Here is a 21,120-nt window from a genome sequence, read left to right as displayed (position 1 = left end):
AAATAAGCGGTAGTCCCGCGTCCACAGACTACCAACTTTTCTCTTGGGCTACCAAAATCCATGAAATGGTAGCCAACACGGACTACCAAAGCCTGGGACCTGAAATTCAGTCATTACTTCGTGTGCCATGTCTGGTGCGTCATTCTGGGACGAGCTAAATGCACAAACTCTGCTGGACACAGAAAGGCCAGACTATGACTTTGTATTACAAAGACGACCGTGCGGTGGAACTTTTCAACAAAGTTTCAACTGACGCACTTGAATGACAGGCACAGGAAATGATGGCCAATGAAAACGCATTGTTACATATCTTGTTTCTTAAATTTGACTTTGTTGTGTTCCGGTGATTAACTGTCTGTTCTGTGCTGTTTTGTGTCTATGTTAACAACTATTTTATTACGAATTTTGACCTAGTGTTGTCGGATTATGGATAGGTATGATGGCGATTATTTTTCGTTGCATTTTGATGATAATGGATCATTGACAATTACACGGAAATTATGCTTCCTAATACATTTGACGCCCCTGCAGACAGCGGCCGGCTGCCCATGTCATATATAACTCCTGCACATACAGCGATTTTATCGAGTGCTGCTCTGCAGATAGGAAGCTCAATCCTCAGTAATGTGATGTCGATATTTCATAATTATGATTTATTATTTTTAATTTATTAATTTTTAATAATTATGAAAATAATATCATATTTTAGACTTCATTTCCAGTTGGCCTTTGAAACGCCTTGTCAATAGGTCGTCAAACATTTGAGTATCACTATCGTCCATTATACCTGTTTCTTTTGGTATTAAAAGTGTGCAATATTCACATCAATAACTATAAAATTCATTTCATGGGCAGAATCTTGACAAATAGCCCTTTCTTGTCTGGTTAACGAAAAAAGATACCCTGATCTAAAATATGCATGGGCTACCAGCCAGTGTCACCGGGCTACCAACTTCAGAATATGGTAGCCCAAGTGGACTACCAGAGAAAAAAATTAATTTCGAGCCCTGACAATGCATTGTAATATCCTTACTCAAGCTAGTCTACCTCTATCCTGTACATTTCACCAAATTTCACTTCAATTTTCTCTACATGCACCAAGGCAAGTTTTACTCCAGACAGTTTTGACGTCTATTCTTCACACTTAACATGTAAATATACTGGTACAACTCAATAGCACAGCACTTTTTACCAATAATACAAAGTGCAGGTACAACTCAACAACACAGTTTACCCATGATGTGAAGAACAGAACATTCTACCATGATGCAATGTACTGGTACAACTCCATAGGTTAGAATATTTTACCCATGATGCAAATTTCTTACACTATGCCTCCACATGGCATATTCTACCGATAATACAAAATCTTTGCTGAAGGACTCCGAAGTGAAAAGTCACCCAATAAGGACTTGAGAGACTTGAGAAACTAGCAAATATGAATTGTTACACCAAACAAGAAAATGATGTTGTTTTGGAACTGAAGTCTTTGAGAGCTAAATTGTTGACATGACATCTGTACAAATCAATGGGACAGCATGGACTCAGTCACAAACAGAGGATTGTGATGAGAGATATTTCAAATAAACTAAATTACAGTTGGTGAATTACCTTCAGCACACAGTTCAATTAAACATCTTCTGTAAAACCCTTCCATCCCAGTATTACAGACTGGTATCAGCCGTTTCTCTGACTAGCCTTCCACTCTTGAACTTAGCCATGGAGGCAAGTCTGGTGATGTCTCTAACCTTGCAGATACATTGCTGTGGAGACAGAATAAAAGAAAACCACTAAACATGTTATAAATTTAAATTCTACGAAACAAAACAAGAGTTTAACTTTTTACACCCGTATTTTTGCTGTATGTAGGTAAATCCAGCCTATTGAAAACAATGAGAAAATAAGAAAGTTTCAGGATGAGAAAGATTAGAACCAGAATAGCTGTACTTCTTACATTTTTTTTTCATGAAATATCATCAAATTTTATTCAGACTTCCTTCAAACTAATTGTATCTACACTGTCAATGTCAACAGTCAATGCTTCTGATAAAAAGTAAAGTTTTACTTCAGTTTTTTTTCATATACCATTTTATGATTTTTTTTGTAATATTTTCATTCGATCCAACCTTATACTTGATGTAAAATAAAGGAACACACAGCATTCATAAGCTGCATTGCTATTGTTAAAGGGAAGTTCACCAAGGATGACTTTTTACATATCTGTTAGCTCTGTGGTTATTTACCAAGGAAAAACTATTTTACCATTTATAACTCACGCGATTTTTTACAAAAACGATAAAAATAGCACAGGAAGTTGCCCATGTAATTTGAATCATGGGAAAAAAGCTCCAAGCTTGGAGCTTGCATAATGTGATATGGAAGTGACCACCTTTGGACAGGTATGGGCCCCCACATTGTCCACTCACAGTGACACAGTAGTAAAAAGCAACACAAAATCTGACGGTGGACAGTTTATTATAAGTGATTCATTGTTTATGCAAGGATACTCAGTAAAACAAAAGTTATGTAGATGCGCACAGCCTGGTTTAATCATGGGTGAGTGGACAATGCCATACCCATGGAAGATGGTCCCTTCCATATCACATTATGCAAGCTACAAGCTTGGCGCTTTTTCCATGATTCAAATTACATGGGCAACTTCCTGTACTATTTCTATCGCTTTTTATAAAAAATCGCGAGAGTTATAAATGGCGAAAATAGCTTTTCTGGGGTAAGTGACCACAAAACTAACACATATGTAAAAATCATCCTTGCTGAACTTCCCCTTTAAATGCTGACTTTCATTCAAAATTTGAATTCAGTTGTCAAAAACAATGCAGCTCACACATACATTACACTTTGTGAACCAGCCAAGTATTGGTGTTCATCCTGCTTTACCCTTTCACCACCATGGTTTGTATCAATCCCATTGTTTTCTATGGTAAAGTTGGACCTTTATAAAGGGAAATGGGGCGTGAAAGGGTTAAGGAATACATCACACCACTGTCATTTCTTAATGCAAACAAGACACTGAAATAAATCAGAGTCTTCAAGCATTTACGTTTACCTTTGGGACAGATCATAGATTTATTCCGATTCAGGGGCCCATCACCAGTGTTATCAAGCAAGCACATCCAGTCTGCTTGAATCCCATTGGTTATCCACATCTTACACCATTGGTGACGTAATCACCACCTTCTTGACTGCCATGGTCTTCATGTCTTGCAAGTGAAATTAAAAATAAAAAGTTAGGGGCTGCATGGAGTTTGCCTTTAATGGTGTCTGTGATTGGTCAGTTTGCATGGAGTGTACCTTTAATGTTGTCTGTGATTGGTCAGTTTGCATGGCATTTGCCTTTAATGTTGTCTGTCATTGGTCTGTTTGCATGGAATGTGCCTTTAATGTTGTCTGTGATTGGTCAGTTTGCATGGAGTTTGCCTTTAATGTTGTCTGTGATTGGTCAGTTTGCATGGAGTTTGCTTTTCAAGTTGTCTGTGATTGGTCAGTTTGCATGGAGTGTGCCTTTAATGTTGTCTGTGATTGGTCAGTTTGCATGGAGTTTGCCTTTAATGTTGTCTGTGATTGGTCAGTTTGCATGGAGTTTGCTTTTAATGTTGTCTGTGATTGGTCAGTTTGCATGGAGTTTGCCTTTAATGTTGTCTGTGATTGGTCAGTTTGCATGGAGTTTGCCTTTAATGTTGTCTGTGATTGTCAGTTTGCATGGAGTTTGCATTTAATGTTGTCTGTGATTGGTCTGTTTATGGAAGCTATCCTTATGATAAATGCACAGTAGCTGTAACGTTTGATGACTTTTTTCAGTTTTTGTTTTCAACGTCAACTCAAGTTTCTTTGTTGTTCTACTCAAAAAGCATCTTGAATCACAATCTAGCTTGTCAACACAGCGTCTATAAATGTGAAATGCATTGTTATTGTTTCCATTTGAATTCTGATAAAGACTAGAATTATTATTGTTGACAAAATATACAATACGTACATGCAGAGTATCATACAAGTTGAATATTTTGTATCTCAACATGCTTTGGGGAGTAGAACAAAAACATCTGTAGTTCTTTGGGCATTAAAACATAAAAAAGGAAAAAAAAATATCAAAAGTTACAGCTACTAGCTCTAAAAATCCATGGGGAAAATGAAATATTTGATTTTCACAAAATCAAGGTGAATACTTTATTTTCCTGACAAGTTTAAAATTGAGTCCTCACAAGTAGCATGTCAGCAAAGTATTGTAAAACTGTAGCAGTCCAAATTGAGGCACAATCTACCTTATGAGTGTGGATAACCCTTATCCCATCCATTGCTCTGTACATCATCATAGTACAAAAGGGTCATATGTACAAACTGTTGTGTCATTTTGTAATAGTAGCAGTCATAACATGAATGTGAAACATGGACCAATAAATGCTCAACAGTGGTCTTGGGCAAAGATTTCACTTGGTTTTGAAATCTAGCCATGTAAGTTATTCTCAGTCAGTTTCATCAAAACATGTCAGTTATGACCCTCTTACACTGACATGACTGCATGTAGCAGTGCAATGGGGTTGGGTCAAACCATGCTGATGAATGGGTTAATGGAATGTAATAAACCTTACCTACTAGTTAATCAGAACCACTTCAAGTTTCACTTACTCCAAGACTGGCAACCATATCATCTTTGATGCTTGGCTCTAAAAACATTTGCTTCAGTTCATCTGAATCAAAGCTAGAAAATAAATATGATTGTTCAGATATTACAATATTGACACATCATTATAATTGTGTTTGAAAATCGCTTTCGGTAAAGGGACAAGAACCGTCATCTTTCTACCGTGTTTTTCTCATTTTTGTCTCAAGACAGAACTCTGACAGATTAATCTACTGACTTAATATACAACCCTAGTTCCTTAAAGGAGATAGCCACTACCTTTAGATTCAAGAACCAGATAAAAGTTCATTAAAATGTAAATATTCTTATATTGATAGAGTCTCATTCAAGTAATATGCGCCTCCAAAGTTAAAGGCTTAAACTTTTGCTCCAACTTTTCTCAGTCAAACTTTCTACCATTCTCTTACCAAAGTAAGAAATTGCATCACAGGTCAGCGTGCAAACTTGGTACTGAAGAGATAAATTACCTAAGAATTGAAATTTAAAATGGCTGAAATCCCTGTGAAAACTCTTAGGGGAAAGACATAATTTTTGATTTTCAAAAAAACTAAGACTGTGAAAACTTTTTCTTTCATCAAGAGTTTTAAAATGAGCCCCCAAAAGTGGTCTGTCAGCAGAGAATTGAAAAAATTTGAAAGCCGGAATTTCTGTCCCTGAGGCATGTTCTACCTTAACATTACAACATACTGTGCTGATAATGCAAATCAACAACCACACTGCAAGAACCCTGTTGATGGTGCACAGAGAGGAGACTATTTGTAACAAATATTTTACAGAAAATATGAGTTGGTGTACACTCTACAGCAGGACACCATTGCAGGAGTCATGACCGTTTTACTGAGCAATCACAGAAGGCATTGTAACATCAATATTCAATGAGCAAGCACAGAAGTGAAAACACGGATTTACCAGGAAAGCATTCACTGGCAATTTTCGGCAGTTGTTTTAAATCCCAATTGACATACCTTCCATGGCGTTCAGATGTAAATATCTCCAAAAGAGTTACACTGAGCTACTCTTCAAAGAATGGAAAGTGTGTGTCTTCTTGTGACTTCATTTTGAAGTTGGTCATTGAAACATGCAAATCACTGTGCTGCTTTGCTCACAAGTTTTACGATAATACATGTCCTTTTCCAACGTATTGTTCGAGAATATACTATTAGCTTTCATTGATGTGTTTAAGATCATTCCAAAGTTGAGAAAACAGGTTTTCAAGTTTTACATAACACATGGTGTAACGAAATGGGTACAGCAGTGCATGGCTTTGAATCATGGGGAAGCATGTCGTCGTCTCTGTGTATAGATGTGTATACAGCCCTGGACTCATAGGCAGAACATGGGGCGGGCTGCTTATACTTTATACAAGGATGCCTGATTCCCTTCCTACCACCTTGGCATTTGGTGACTGAGTGTAAAAGTAGCCCATCCTACATTCCGCCCATGAGTCCAGGGCTAACATCTCTACCAGTGTCTTGTGGAGTGACTGTGCATGTACACTGATTACTAGTATTTACCATTCTAGTTGTGATATTGAAAGTAGACATTTGTATTACAAGAAAAACATTTTGCTACCAGTGTCAGTTTCAAAATGCTCGTTTTGGGGTTCAGTTTTGAATTTTTTGTTCCATGGTAAATTACAATTGTAAAATTTAAGTCTCAATCTTGTAATTTCAAGTTCAACACTGGATGTTTTCTTTGACATTTTTTGTTTATTAACAGAGTGTTTGTTGACAGTGTTCCCAAGTTCATGGAGACATCAATGTGGAAAGTAGGATTGTTAGATGTCTCTGACTTCAGAGTGAACATGTCTTGAGTACTTATACATGCAAAACAAAGCTGATATCCAAAGTCTATTTTACCCCTCTTTCATTGGTGACACAAACACAAAAAAATAAACAAAAAGTAAATACTTTGTTGAAAGTGAACAAGGAGACAATACCTATTAAGACCTTGTGTTTCAACATCTGACTGCATACCAATTGACAGAGGCAATCCACCACATCAGATTCCATCAAACTCTTCCATAAATGCAACAGTGTAGGAGAAATCTGCACCTGTCCTGCCATATTCTGTTATAAATTAAAATACAAACATTATAGACTTAACATCAACACAATAATGACTACACAGACGTCTACAATGCTAAGTTTTCAGCCCATAAAAGGCAACTTCGATAAAGTGTGTATGTGCGATGTATGATAGTGAGCATGCGTGCGTGAGTGCTTCACGAACTCTACAACGTGTTGAAAGGTCTCAGTCAGAAAAATGTAACAACTTAGCCAGCTATTGAACCACTCTTTTTTGGGAGTGGAGATTTAGCCGACTGGTTCTGTCTCAGGCCTCTCAGCTAGGCGACTGATGCCGTATGTTGTGGGTTCGAATCCGATTGAAACTATCCGTATTGATCCTATCTACTTTTTGTCAATGTGTTTTGCTATATGTGTAAACAAATGTATACTTATCTTGTTGACAATAAATATGTGTATCAATATATATATATATATATATATATATATATATATATATATATATATATATATATATATATATATAATATATATATACATATTTATACATATTATACATATATACATATCTCTCTCTCTCTCTCTCTCTCTCTCTCTCTCTCTCTCTCTCTCTCTCTACTCTCTCTCTCTCTCTCTATATATATATATATATATATATATATATATATATATATATATATATATATATATATATATATATATATATATATAAGTTGAAAGTATGTATCAAAGTTTTTTGTTGTTGTCATATCAAATGATATACCGGTACATGAATTTGCTTAAAGGTAAGTGACTGTTAACCTTTTCAGGCCTAAATCCCTATACCGGTACATGGTAGGTTACCAGAAAGTCAGGCCTGAAAGTGTTCATAAAGACTGAGGCTACCGCTAGGTACAGTACAACATCACCATGGTAATTGGAGCTTCCTTTACAGTAAGTGACCAGCTATGTAAACAATCACCTCTACATTATACAAGGGATACAATTCAATCTACATATGCACCTTAATAATTCTGTGTTTTGATAAAAAATATACTTTATTTCAATGGTCTTTGGCAAAGATGTCAAGTTTGGTGCAATGATGTTCCTTGTTCTCACTGTTCTGTCATTTCACGGAAATCTCCCTGAAGATGTAAAATCAGTGATTTTCAATGTCAAAGTTTTACAGTTTAGAAACTAGTACAGTACCGGTATGCCTGAAACACCCAACCCCTATTGGCAGATCACACTGCTGATGTAAATTCAAAGTTAAGACAGGTTGCAAAGTCATAATAATGTTGAGTAGATTTTGGCTGTACATGTATATTATCATATTTATGTTTATTTTAAAGTAATATGCGCCTCCAAAGTGAAAGACTTAAACTTTTGCTCTAACTTTCCTCAAGGGATCTTTCAATCATTCTCTTTCAAAATCAAGAATAAAAATAGGGGGTCACCGTGCAAATTTTGGTACTAGAGAAACAAATTACCCAAGATTTACCGATATTAGAAATTCAAAATGGCCGCCATCCCTGTGTTAACTCTATGGAGAAAAATAAAAAATTTTCGAATTTCGAAAAACTAAGCTGGTGAAAGTTTTCTTTCACCAAGAGCTTTAAAATGAACACCCACATGTGGTATATCAGAAGAGAATTGTAAAAGTTTGAGAGTCCGAATGTCTGTCCCCGAGGTGCGTTCTACCTTAACAGGAACATGGATATTTATTTCAGGAAGATAAATACTGTGAATATTTTATTTTGTCAGCAGTCCAAGTTCCCTGTGAGTCTACTTCACATAAAGCTTCATGAACTTTAAAACATCAGAGCAGAGTGTGTACATTTCTGTACGGGATCATTCAAGACACCAACAGACATGTCAGTTTTGTTGAAAACCATAACATCATATTCAGTTTCTGATCCTCTGATCAGTTTGATGACAAATGAATGGTTACCATTGTGCCCTCTAACTCACTAACTCTTTGAGTCTATTTATGAATTTCTGGAAATTTCTTTGCATCCACTCAATACCAGTATATGTAATATGTCATGTATCAGAGACAACTTGATTCAGTCAGTGGAGTGTCAAATTATCATGTGACAGCAGTGTTGCAGCCAGGATTTTTAAACCTGGCGACACTGTGGCCCTCTACCATTTTATTTTTGTAACATTTTGCACATTTTGGCGTCAGCTGTCAATCAAATTTGTATCAGTTTTGTAACAAATTTGTTCAAAAAACAAAATCCAAGCTATGCTGGAATTCAGTAATTGCAGCTGTATACTGTATCTCGGCCAATCAGAACTCAGTCGGACTACAAGCACTTTGTAATATCAAGGGCAGCGTTTCTATTGCTTCTAGCCATTGCTCAGACAGTACAAAAATATGTGCCTTAAAATAATCACGCAAAACAATGGCCACCACCCGACGTGACCCTCAAAATGCGATAATGCGATACAATGGGTTCTGCTTTGCAGACATTGTCACAAGGGTGCGTACTGGCTGCAACACTGTAAAAGAGAGAAATTGATTAAGTCAGTGGAATGTCAATGTCGCCTAGAGGGCGCACTGATGATGATTCAAATTACCTTCATTGATTTCTACATCAGTAGACTATCAAGAAATTACAGTGAATTAAGGCAACATGCAACATTGGGACAGACTTTCAACCTCTCCATGTGTATTACTTTTACTGTTGATCATTTTGCTCTCTTCATTTTAATTTTTTGAACTTTTCGGGTCAAGTTTAGGAATTCTAAAAATAGCCTTGTACTAATGCATGTAATGTGTAGAATTAATTTGCATCAACAAGAACACTATTCAGTCAGTGGTTCATCACATCTGCCCTGAGGATGACAGGTCTACGGCTTGTGTTGACTTGTTTTAACCCCGTCACCATAATGGTTTGACCCACACCTATTGTTTTCAGTGGGGAATGTGGATCTGTGTACAGGGAAATGGGGATGAACAGGTTAAAACCTGCACAGAAACTTTCAAATTCAGTCTCTTGTGTTGTGAAACAGAAAATTACATTTTCCTGTACATTGAGAGATACAATAGCTGTCACTTTTAACAAATTGTTACTTTTGTTCCAGAAAACAAGTTCATTTTTCTCAGCCTCCTCCTAAACTTAAAAGTAATCTGAAATACAAAGTATTAGTCACACAACACACAGTGTTTAATATTCAATGTTTTTGTTGATAAATTAATGCCAGCCTGGCCTTGAATTCATTTAAAGCAATGATGTACCCCTGCCTGACCATAACGGACGAAAGCAAACTTTACACGATGTACCGGTAATGAACGAGGTGAAGCTATGGGCCGGGAGGGGGCACATTATTGCTATTATTTTATTGTGGAACATTTCTGAAAGTACATGGATAACAAAATTTGAATTGGCGCTTGGCGATGCCTGTTAATTTGTTGACGTACGGTAGAAAACATCTGGGGCCACAATGCTGGATATAATCGGATACATTATCAGTAATAATCTGAGGGTAGGACGTCACAAAATTCACTGGTATTGACAAAGCTATAATGTAATTGTCAATAATAGCATTGGCTATTACACACATACAGGTTGTGAGGACAAGTTATGACAAGAACAAGAAATTGTATTTTACGAACGGGACAAAAATCCTGGCAAATTTATCACAGGTTACAGATGATGCAGCTTTAAAACCAAACCTTGCATCCATTTCTGTACCTAGTATTTAATATTTCAAAGTAAATTTGAGACACTTTACTGTTTTAACCCAAAAATTTCAATGGTGGCTTGATTTTACTCTTGAATGCCAAGGATAATGTATTTAACTGTGATAAGCAAAAGTTAACAATCATTAATTATCAGAAGTGAATGTCACACACACACACTAAGCAAAAGTTAACAATCATTAATTATCAGAAGTGAATGTCACACACACACACTAAGCAAAAATTAACAATCATTAGTTATCAGAAGTGAATATCACACACACACACACACACACACACAAACACACAAATGCAGATGCTCATATTTAATCAGACCCAGAACAATTTTCCTTTCAAAGTTTCTTTTAACCCACTTGTCCCCATTCCCAGTTTGCAGGTCCACAATCACCTTTGATAACAATAGGTTTGGACCAAACCATGGTGGTAAAAGGGGTTAACCATTGAGGGAATAAAACAGGTCAGTGAGTTCCTCTACTTCTCTGATTGTCTATCATCAACAACTTGTCAACTATTGGAAATATACTGTATATATCAAGACAAAGGTTGTTTAAAAGGGTTTAGACACATTTCTCACCTGTTGGTCTATTTATACCTGGGGATACAGCATTGCCCATTTCTTGAAAAGTTGATGTGATACAACTCTTTCTGCAGACTCCCACTTGTCCAAAATTCTGATTTCTTTTTCAATAAACTGGAAGAAAAACACCAAGAGTGTGATTAAATTTCAAACATCAGGGAAAGAGATGTAAAGGGAATTGCAGCATTGCCTCTGTTATGATGAAGTTGAGAATACTAGTAAATGCTTTCCAGTGAAACTGTTACACTTCCGAATACTTTATTTTAACACCATTGGCTACATTTGGACTTTTAAGTTATGCGTGGACTGCATTAAACTGATGAAAACAAATAATGCTCTTCAGACTATTTGCTATTATGCTATTTGACTATATGAAGGCCTACAAATGTTAATCAAGGAGATGAAAAATCCGACCCTTGCAGTTTTGTAAACTTTGTTAAAATACCACACTGGCAGTGCAGATACAATAAGTGATTCCCGGGTTGTGCGGGCGCGTTCGAATTTTTACTATTTTCAACTCATGGGGGCGCACTTTTTGGGGTAAAAATTTGTCGTCTGTCACTGTGCGCATAGCGAAGTTCATCGTCAAGATGGCGTCAATCACTACAGACGACGTCAAGAAAATGAAAGTACCTGAGCTCAGAAAATTTCTCAAAAGTAGGAATGTAACTTGTGGTGAGGCGACGAAGGCACAACTTGTGGAACTTTCTGTGTTAACGCTTGAGTTGGATGTTAGGGCGATAGCCGATGATGACTATGAAAAATCACTCGGCGAACGCAGAACAGTGATTGATGGCGGTAGACAAGTTGTATTGCCTGACCCAAATGTGATCACACAATGGGAAAGCAGTCTTAAAATGATGCCAAAAATCGATATTGCCGATGTTTTTGTTTATTTGATATCCCACTGTTGTTGGAGTACATCTCGCATGAAAAAATACAGATACGATCGGGGATATCGTCTTTATAAAGATGGTAACATCATAGGTGTACAGCTACATCCCATGCCAGATGTCAATCATCTCTACGTAATGGGCGACTGTGTACGAGAAACAAGCGTCCGTGAAAAACCGTACAAAACCTGGTTACTGCTGTCTGAGGAAGGTGATATTGTATCCGGTGGATGCACTTGTGTAGCGTAAGTTTCTGTTATATCATTTAAATATAAGAACAAAGACAGACATTTGAACGCAATGAACCTACTGATAATTAGGAAAATTTGAGACACAACGAATAATCGTCGGCAGTTGTTCTATTGTTTCTTGTCGTCAATTGAAAACATGAACTATTGAACATGAAATGTCGTTTCCCTCCTTGTGTAAGTTGTGACAAATTTATTTTTATGTAGTCGGCGAATTCAGCTTGAAACATTTGACTAGCGAAGTTCCATCGTCGAACTACATCCTCATTCAAACTAAATGACAAAAACGAAAAGGGGCACCTCAAATATCCACAAACGTAACAGTTAATATTGTTTTCGATTTTGCAATTTTCGACATTGCCATGTACAGTGAGCAATGAGTGGAGTCATTCAGCTTCGTTTTGTTTATAGTTACGCCGTGTTGTTAGGTACAAAAATAGAACTCTTTACATTGTTGCAAGTTTTAGTGTTACTTTTTAGATAATTTATAGGTGGCTACAAAAAAGGTCAGTGACTTTGTTTCTACCAAGAAAATAAACAAACGGCAAGTTGACCTATTTTCTTGAACTTTTTTTTTTTGCAGTGAACATGGAAGCTGTAAACACTGTGTAGCTTTGCTATTCAGTTTACAAGATTTCAGTGACCGCCACTGTGATAGACACACAGCCACTGGTACAGACGTTCCATGTTACTGGGATCGTCCTCGGCAGGAATCACGACCGCTTCCAATAGATGACATCAATATCGGACACTCTGATAACAGTACATTGTTAGAACCAACATTAGAAAATTTTAACCCATTGTCATGCCAATCAAACATCTCTGATGAACAGGTATTGCAAGAAATTCATGATTTCACAAAACATGATGACTGTCAGGTAAATGAAGTATTAGATCCAGTGACTGATGCAACTACATTTCCTTTACAAACAATACCACAGTTATTCAATGATTTTAAATCAAAACAGTCAAATCAGAGTGATTTTATCAAATTTTTACAAGAAAATATTACATCAGAATACATTACACAAATTCAGTCAGAAACTATCAGCCAGAGAAATTCATTGCAATGGTATGCTCACCGAGTGGGTAGAATAACTGCTAGCAAAGCTGGGGATATTTTGAAAAAATGCAATGCCAGTAGTTCAAATTTTGATGGGGTTGTCTCAGAGATATTGGGAAATGGCAGAGACTTGTCTAATGTGAAAGCTGTAAAATTTGGCCTTGATTCAGAACCAGTTGCAAAACAATTATATTTCACAGAATACTTAAAAAATCATAAAAATGCCAGGATGAATGATATTGGCCTGTGTGTACATGAAAAGTACCCAATGATCAGTGCTAGTCCGGATGGTGTTGTATCATGTGAATGTTGTGGTGAGGGTCTATGTGAGTGTAAAGCTTCTCACAAACACCGACATAGTTCTCCATTAGATGCTGCCAGAGATCCTACCTATCATAATGTATATGCTGATGCTAATGATTGTGTTAAACTTAACAGGAGATCACTGTGGTATGTTCAAATTCAGGTACAGCTGGCTTGTACTATGCGGAAATGGTGTGATTTTTGTTTTTTTCACCCTCAAAGATATTTCTGTAGAACGAATTTATTTTGATCATGATTTCTGGAAATGTCATTACCCAAACTATTGAGATTTTACAGAGAACATGTTGTTCCACGTCTCACATAGGAATGTGAATGAGAAATTGCAGACATGTATACACTTGTTATTGAAGCTTTAGTATCTGTATCTTTTTAGGGTGATCCTCAAATTGTACCCTTCAAAGGGACAAAGTTACTCATTTTGACATTATTTCAGTTATTTTAGTTTCTTTTGAAATATTTTTGATGATGATCTGCTCACTAAATTATGCTAATCCAGTTGTTATAGTACAACTCTCAACCAGTGCATGGTTATAGTGTGTGAACACTTCCATTAAACAATTTTTGGTACATACCAAAAATCAAACGATGGAAGTTATCATGCATTATGCCCATGTACAGGGTAGAGGTTGAGATTTGTGAACCAGTCATTGGGCCCATTTCAATGGGCAGATAAATACAAATATAGAAACACAAATAACTGAAATAATGTCAAAAATGGGTGACTTTGTCCCTTTAAGCAAGAGAATCTATCTCTCTGATGTGACAGTAAAGATAAAAAAAATCAGAAAAATACATTAGGATATTTGAAATCGTTTTTGTAAAGGCCAATGTCCTAGTAGGGGTTTCTAATCATTTGTCAACATATATATTCCCAATGTTAAGTTGGTTAATTTACAAATACTACTACGCCTGATACAGTACAATACTATTTTATTTTCATGAAAAGGTAAAATTACTTGTACACAAAATAACTTAGTGATAAATACAAATATTGCTGTTTATATGGTACATGCTATACATACTTTAAATACACTGATTCCAAATCAAACAGTATTGCTATGATCCAATTATATAAATATTCTATGTAAATTACTGGCAGATGTCTGTTTGGATAATAATTTAAATAGATAATTTAAAATCATTTTCTTCAATATTTACATGGTCAACTAGTACAGTAAGCAGTATTTAAATATGCTTACACCTTTCATAATTTATTATAAGTATTTATAGAAATTCAAGAGTTTTGGTATTTTATTATTAAATGTGAAATGTATATTACTGAAATAAAATATAAACATTTTGATTTTCTGAAATAAATTATTTGTTTTATATCACTAGATATCTGTTTACTTAATGTTTAACATCAAGCATCTTCACCACTTTTGATAACATCACCAATGTATTGGGTACAAAGCATTATCTACTTTTTTACAAGCTTTGGCATGAAATTACAAATACCTGCAGCAACACTGACCATTTGATTCATTACTGGTTTAAGTTTAAGTGGTATTACCTGATTCAGTAAATTAAATGATTTCAAACGGCCAATGGCTCTTTCAACATGTATGCGCAATCTAGCAATTTTGCGTGTTCAATAACTTCTTTAGCATTCAGTCTTTTACCTTTGCCATATTTACTTTTCCGTGTAAATGGAGGAATACGTAAAAGTGCTTTCTTTCTTAGAAGCAAATCCCTAATATTAAACCCACGGTCAGCCATAATTTCATCACCCTCTTCAATCAGATCTAAATATCCACTGTGTTCTGTAAGGTATCTGTCTGAAACATTCCCACCCATAAATTTGATAAGAATGAAAACATACCAGAGGGAGTGATAGATACAAGTAATTTAAGAGTATTGTGTGATTTGTATGAACTGTATGTGGCGATTTGTGCTTTAGGTTTCCGTGGTTTCTGAACATAAAATTCTGTACAATCTATTATGCTTCTTGTATTTGGATACTGTTCCCTGAATGACAGTGGCATATTTTTCATTACCTGTTCTCGTGATGGCCATTTTATGATTAATTTCATTATTTTTGAAATATATGTAATCCATGTTATAAATACCTGTGAAACTCTGGTTTTGGAAACCCCAAAAATATCCCCAATAAAAAAACTAAGAAGCCCTAAACGTAATCTAACTAAGGTCATAAGATACTCATCATATCTCTGTAATTTACGTTTTGGTCCTGTCTTCTTTCTTTGCTGGCTTTGATAATTCTTTTCCTGTGCACTTGTACTATCACTCCAGTATTTTAGCTGTGGTTCCTTCTTATCAAGAATATTAAAGAAGGAATCTAAATATTGGCGGGAGGAAACCCTGTATATCTAAATACACTTTCATCAGATTCAATTACTTTTTCAATAAACAGTTCTCTTCTCAAATTGTCTCTATCAGTCAGCTTCTCTTTCAGTTCTGAATGTTCATTTAGCAACTTATCAATGTCATTTCCACAAATATCTGTTTGAGTTGTGCTGTCAACATACACACGAATTCTCCTCCTGTTGGCATCTGCCTGATCTGCTGTCCATCCATCTCCAAGCTTTGTTAGGTTTAGTTTTCCAAGTTTTCTATCATCTGAGTGCTCTCCATCATCATCACTCATAGCTGTATACAGGTAATCATGCTGATTGATTGGCTCTATCATATTCAATGAAGAACCTATAGAGACAAAAAATATGTCTTTTGTCATTTTGAAAGCTTATGAAGGAATGGTTAACTTGTGAAACTATCCAAATTAAAACTCATTATACTATAACTTGTACTGTCAAGTCAAAACAAGACATCCCCATGACATACAACAACCTTCATGGAGGCATACTTTTTGATGTGATAACATCATTGTTAAAAGGATATAAGTAAAGGTAAAGTCAGTGTCTGGTATAGGTTGATAAAATATATTTGGCCTCAACCCAAATATTGGCGATAATTGCCTGTTAAGGATGTAGAGGTGGTAAATTGAAAGTACTGTCAATGTCAATAAATTGTCAATTTTTGGATTCTTCTTTGTTAGTATAATCAAAATGTGTAATAAAATATGAGGGTCACCATGCTCGTGTACGAGTATGAATTTTAACATTTATGAGAAAGAATGTTGAGTCAGCATTTTCACACCAATGCCTTTTTTCTATGGACAAAACCATACATTGCCATTTATCTCAAAATTAAGGGCGATGACCCTGCAATTTTATTTCATCGCTATTATTTATTTCGTTTGTCTGAGCTTTGTGCAAATTTCCATTCAAATGACAATATAGTACAAGTTGTTTTTCTAGCAATTCTACATGTAATCCTATGAGAAGGGAAAAATTCCACATGTGCATAATGCTCAGTGGTACATCCTTAAAAGAAATTGTTTCCTACTGTAGTCAGAAAATAGATAAAGCTAATTCGCTGTAGCTTTTGGCTATTTTTTCTGTATTTTCTGTCTGTATTTCAACTACAGTTTCTGTTGTCTGAATTCCTGCAGCATGATAGTATTATGAACACAGCCATGTGTGTTTAGTCTATGTTGAAAACTGAAATAATGTTTGAACTTGAATTCATTTTTGTTGACAATAACATTTGCGTACACAGGCTTTGTTGAAAAGCAGAGTGCAGGCCATTTTAACATGGAGTGGAACAAGACAGTGAATACTGGCCTGGAATAATGAGAAAAGAAAAACAGAAGATACAGACAGTATACCTTTTAGCACTATGTGATTCAATGACCTTATATTAAACCCCACCTATCTCACCTCTATTGAAATTATTTATGATACAATTTTTCTCTAAGCTGTCAAAAATTTGTTCATTTGATCATAGACGGTATAGCGAGCTCTACTGTCTATGATTTGATGTACCATAGACCCTGAATATACTGCATGTGGCAATCAAGGTAATATATGAGTTGGGAGTCACTATGTACATCATTGTACATGTTTATGCTTACCAGATAAAGAATTTGTATCAGAATGACAACAATCCACTACCACTTCTTCACCAGGTCACTCATCTCAGCATCTATGATTGTTGCCTGTTGCTGCAGCTCTACATTTTCTTTCTCGGGGTTGCAACTCCAATACGCAAAAGCAGTAGCCTGTTCACGCTTCAATATGTTAGTATTTGATCGACACACTGGCGACACCTTGTAACTATTGTACCCAAATAATGTCGGAACAGGATGTATAGATGTTGGCCCTCGTCCGCCCTCGAAATGTCTGGAGCACACTCTTGAATAGTAGTTGGGTGACCAGCCTTGTTCACGACGTAACATTTTTATCCACTGCCGTCGTAACCTTGCATTTTTCAGTTTGGTCGGGAAAGCATGAAATGTTACATTGGTCATCCACGGATATTTCGACAATTTTTTCCTTTTTTCCGCTGACGCCGAGCATCCTGGAGCATTGCACACGAACCTAACCATGCTGGTTGCGCTAGGACGTCGATAAACAATGTAAAATATATTTCTAACCTGTATCAGCAGACGATGTTGACGGCTGGGTCGTACAAAACAGATCACGCGCTCCGTGTTTACAAATTTTAACCCCAAAGAAATTTCTCTGACGTCACCAGACATGCGCCCTCACACAAGCATTGTGTATGAATCGTTCGTTTTGCACGCAACCCGGAAAAGGCTATTATAAACTAGGGAGTACTGTACATGTTGTGGTGCATTAGTGTATGGATTTCTCTGGTGGCCTCCCTGGAATGGTGTCAATCAGCAAGACAAGAGACCTTCAAAATACTTTATTCAAAGTCGGATATGCTGTGATCGTTCTGATCACAGGTGCTTAAATCAACCAGTGATCGCAAAGCCTCCTGTAAACCATTATGTACGTTTACAGGAGGCTTCGCGATCACTGGTTGATTTAAGCACCTGTGATCGTTCTGATCATGGTCCTTTATCACGTGATAGAAGGACCGTGTTCCGATATACCACTATAGCACAGTAATTGATGAACACTACAAGAGGTCCTCTGGGAGCCGAGTAGCCAAAGTAGCACACTCAACACTCTGAACACCTGTGGACTTTCTGGTAGTTGTCACAGTGCTGTGTTGGGCTACCTTCATGCTCCACAGGGCGAGCATGGAGGTAGTTTCACATCTACTTCCATGGGGAAAGGAGGGAGGTACCTCCTTGAAGGAAAACACAACCCAGGTGTCACATGGCAGCGTTACAGGTCGCCAAAAAACAACAACAGTAACAACAACAACAAAGCCAACACCCACGTCAGAAGTCCTGACACATCAAAACGTGGGCTGCTTCACACCTGACGTCACTGTCCTAGACGGCCAAGGTCAACGAATGCAATTCAATCATCTCAGAGTGTGCAGTTTGCTACCTTCATGCCTTGAACAATGTTTCAGACTGATTGTGTAAACTATAATGTTAGCGACAGAGTAACTCGAATGGCCGCAGCCCCAGCTATGTGTAAATAGTAAATCAGTGTACAGCAGTATCTACCTTAGTTAGGCTCAGGCCTCAGGCGACGCCGAAGCTCAAGTCAACATAGATCTCGTGTAAAATTCCTCGTCCGTAATGTAAGTTTACGACTTCCCTTCCAGGGATATCGATGCGTCGTTGACTGAAAATCGTTGAAACCTAGCAGTTGCGGTAAGGCTGCGGCTGAGAACGTCACGGTCTCAACACAGTCCCTCCAGAGGGACTGTGGTCTGAAACAATCCCATCTTCGCTTGCCAAGGTCTCCGCTCCGGGCAGCTGGATGCTTCCCGAAAACCAGCGTGGTTAGTGGAAGACTCCCTGTCTGGCTAACGAGCCATGCGAGCGGACGATGAAACAATCCAGGAGACGCGGCCGCCGCCATGTTGTATGTTTTCATACAAAGTAGGGGGTTATGGGTAAAGAGGTCATTTGAGGTCAGGTCAGGCTTGAAGACGCTTGCTTTTCTGGTTCAGTTTGTCATGGAGCTAGCTCATTGAGTTTGTCCACTGTCCCTCTATCCACTCAGTGGAGCGAGAGTACCACTCAAGGTCTATATTTTTGCATAGTTTTTTTTTTACACGTACCATGTTATAGTTTGTGTTCCGTACACTCTGCAAACTTGAGTACCATACTCCAGCCTTGAGATCAGGCTAATAAATGCCACTGACGTCAATCTGTTTGGGTGGTCATTCACAGGAAAAGGCTAGGTATCCATGGTTGTTCTGCAAAATGTCAAAATACCTCTTATCTGGGACTTTTCAACAGGAAAAGGGACTTTGCCTCAAGTGTCGTGCCATCCAACGGAGCTTTATACCCGGAGTTGCACCATTGAGTTATGGGTAGAGCCAATATTCGTGTGAGGGACATGTGCATGTATTCCGGACACGGTTGCCAAGAAAAAATAGGAAAGTGTATTGTACTTAAATTCTCTAACGGCATATCTGTTTTTGGAGGATGTAAAGTGTCCCTGGTATAAAAATGTGGCTTGACGCGAATGGATAATAAATCCCGGTAAAACTTATCGTCGATCTCAAGCACATTGCTCCAGCCGCGGCTGGAGCAATGTGCTTGAGATAAAATAAATAAATAAATATTTATTTATTTATTTATTTATTTATTTAAATTTCACGCACTTTACTCAACGCATGAAAATCGATTTTTAGTTTCACTGACTTTGAGTAATAAAATTAGGCTACAATGACAATAAATCACAAGATGACCCTGCAGTAAATGGATCTCGCATGGAAATCATCGTTGTCTCCACTATTGAAATAAGATCTTTAAAATCAGTAACTCGGCCATCCATCGGCATTGTTCCTCTGTAGAAATTCGTGATTATTTTTCGATATATGTTTCGGGATGGTAGTCTTTGCAATAGTGTAGGAAGTAGTCATCGAGATTGGTATGGGTGCAGTATACCGTGTAATCCCTCCCGAAGGGTTCCACCAAACTTCTCCAGCCAAATAGAACACGAGATGTCAGAGATTCAACTTAGTCTGTTGTCTTTATTACATAGTCTGGCTACAAGGATGTGGATAAGTGTGGTCATTCTCTGTTGGCGACTAGGACATAGCGACACTAACTGTGAATTGTCACTGCTTTTGTTAGAAACGTCAACTACTCTTTCTTGTACGACTTCGCAAAGCATGTTGTGACGCACTGTACTCAGCTTGTACATGTTTGAACTGTCATTGTTGATGAGTGTCACTGAATCCTAAACATGCTTTGAACGGCAAAACTGAACATACAAAAATATTTGTGGAAAAAAAACAAAATTTTACAGCTTCATGGCCTTTGGAGGACGGTAGCTTGATAATTAGAACTACATTTCTAAAAGTTTTCGGATAAAATGTTTCAAGAATAAAGGACCGACACCATGCAATTGCAACTATTGATATCCTCAAAGACTTATGCAAATATCAGGGATTGTTGACTGCTACTGTAGGAGCTGAAGCAATGCATGGACATATGATTCCTTACGTGCCATGGGTTTCTTCGGATGGATCAACACAAATTAAACATGGTGACTTTCGGATACTTTGGCAGGGGCCGGAGGGTGGGGGGGGGGGTAGTAATAAGGGCGCCATATGACCATATAAGAGTAATAAGAGAAAAGGAAACAAAGACACCGCAGTATAGCACTAAGTGTAAAGTACTCACTGAAACCCTGGTACAGTTTACAGTTTCATGCACTGCACAGCAAAATGCCGAT

General features: G+C 37.1%; 1 protein-coding gene and 1 long non-coding RNA gene across 3 annotated transcripts; one reads left to right on the top strand and one right to left on the bottom strand.

Moving 5' to 3' along the window:
* Nucleotides 1–1,582: 1,582 nt before the first annotated feature.
* On the bottom strand, nt 1,583–19,085 carry LOC139128411 (uncharacterized). 2 transcript variants are annotated; one of them, XR_011551291.1, is made up of 6 exons: nt 18,930–19,085; nt 10,950–11,066; nt 6,600–6,729; nt 4,612–4,717; nt 3,068–3,221; nt 1,583–1,763 (listed from the first exon to the last, which is right to left on the bottom strand). It is a non-coding gene; the product is annotated as an uncharacterized lncRNA (long non-coding RNA). The 2 variants fall into 2 exon arrangements; XR_011551290.1 differs by having other exon boundaries at nt 1,585–1,763; nt 4,608–4,717.
* LOC139128398 (uncharacterized) lies at nt 11,398–14,153 on the top strand. The gene is made up of 3 exons (XM_070694174.1): nt 11,398–12,090; nt 12,677–13,651; nt 14,099–14,153. Exons 1-3 carry the CDS (start codon nt 11,543–11,545, stop codon nt 14,151–14,153), a joined length of 1,578 nt encoding a protein of 525 aa, XP_070550275.1. The 5' UTR covers nt 11,398–11,542.
* Nucleotides 19,086–21,120: the final 2,035 nt, after the last annotated feature.

This window comes from Ptychodera flava, unplaced genomic scaffold, assembly GCF_041260155.1.
Source record: "Ptychodera flava strain L36383 unplaced genomic scaffold, AS_Pfla_20210202 Scaffold_52__1_contigs__length_894533_pilon, whole genome shotgun sequence".
NCBI classification, from domain to species: Eukaryota; Metazoa; Hemichordata; class Enteropneusta; family Ptychoderidae; genus Ptychodera; species Ptychodera flava.
The sequence above is the reverse complement of the archived record's forward strand: the minus strand, read 5'-3'. Positions and strand labels throughout refer to the sequence as shown.

Excerpts from the sequence above, each read along its gene's own strand:
- LOC139128398 (XM_070694174.1), top strand. The coding sequence starts at position 11,543 with ATGGCGTCAATCACTACAGACGACGTCAAGAAAATGAAAGTACCTGAG. Across the intron at positions 12,091-12,676 it reads GGTGGATGCACTTGTGTAGC|TGAACATGGAAGCTGTAAAC; the intron begins GTAAGTTTCTGT and ends TTTTTTTTGCAG. Across the intron at positions 13,652-14,098 it reads GCTTGTACTATGCGGAAATG|GGTAGAGGTTGAGATTTGTG; the intron begins GTGTGATTTTTG and ends GCCCATGTACAG.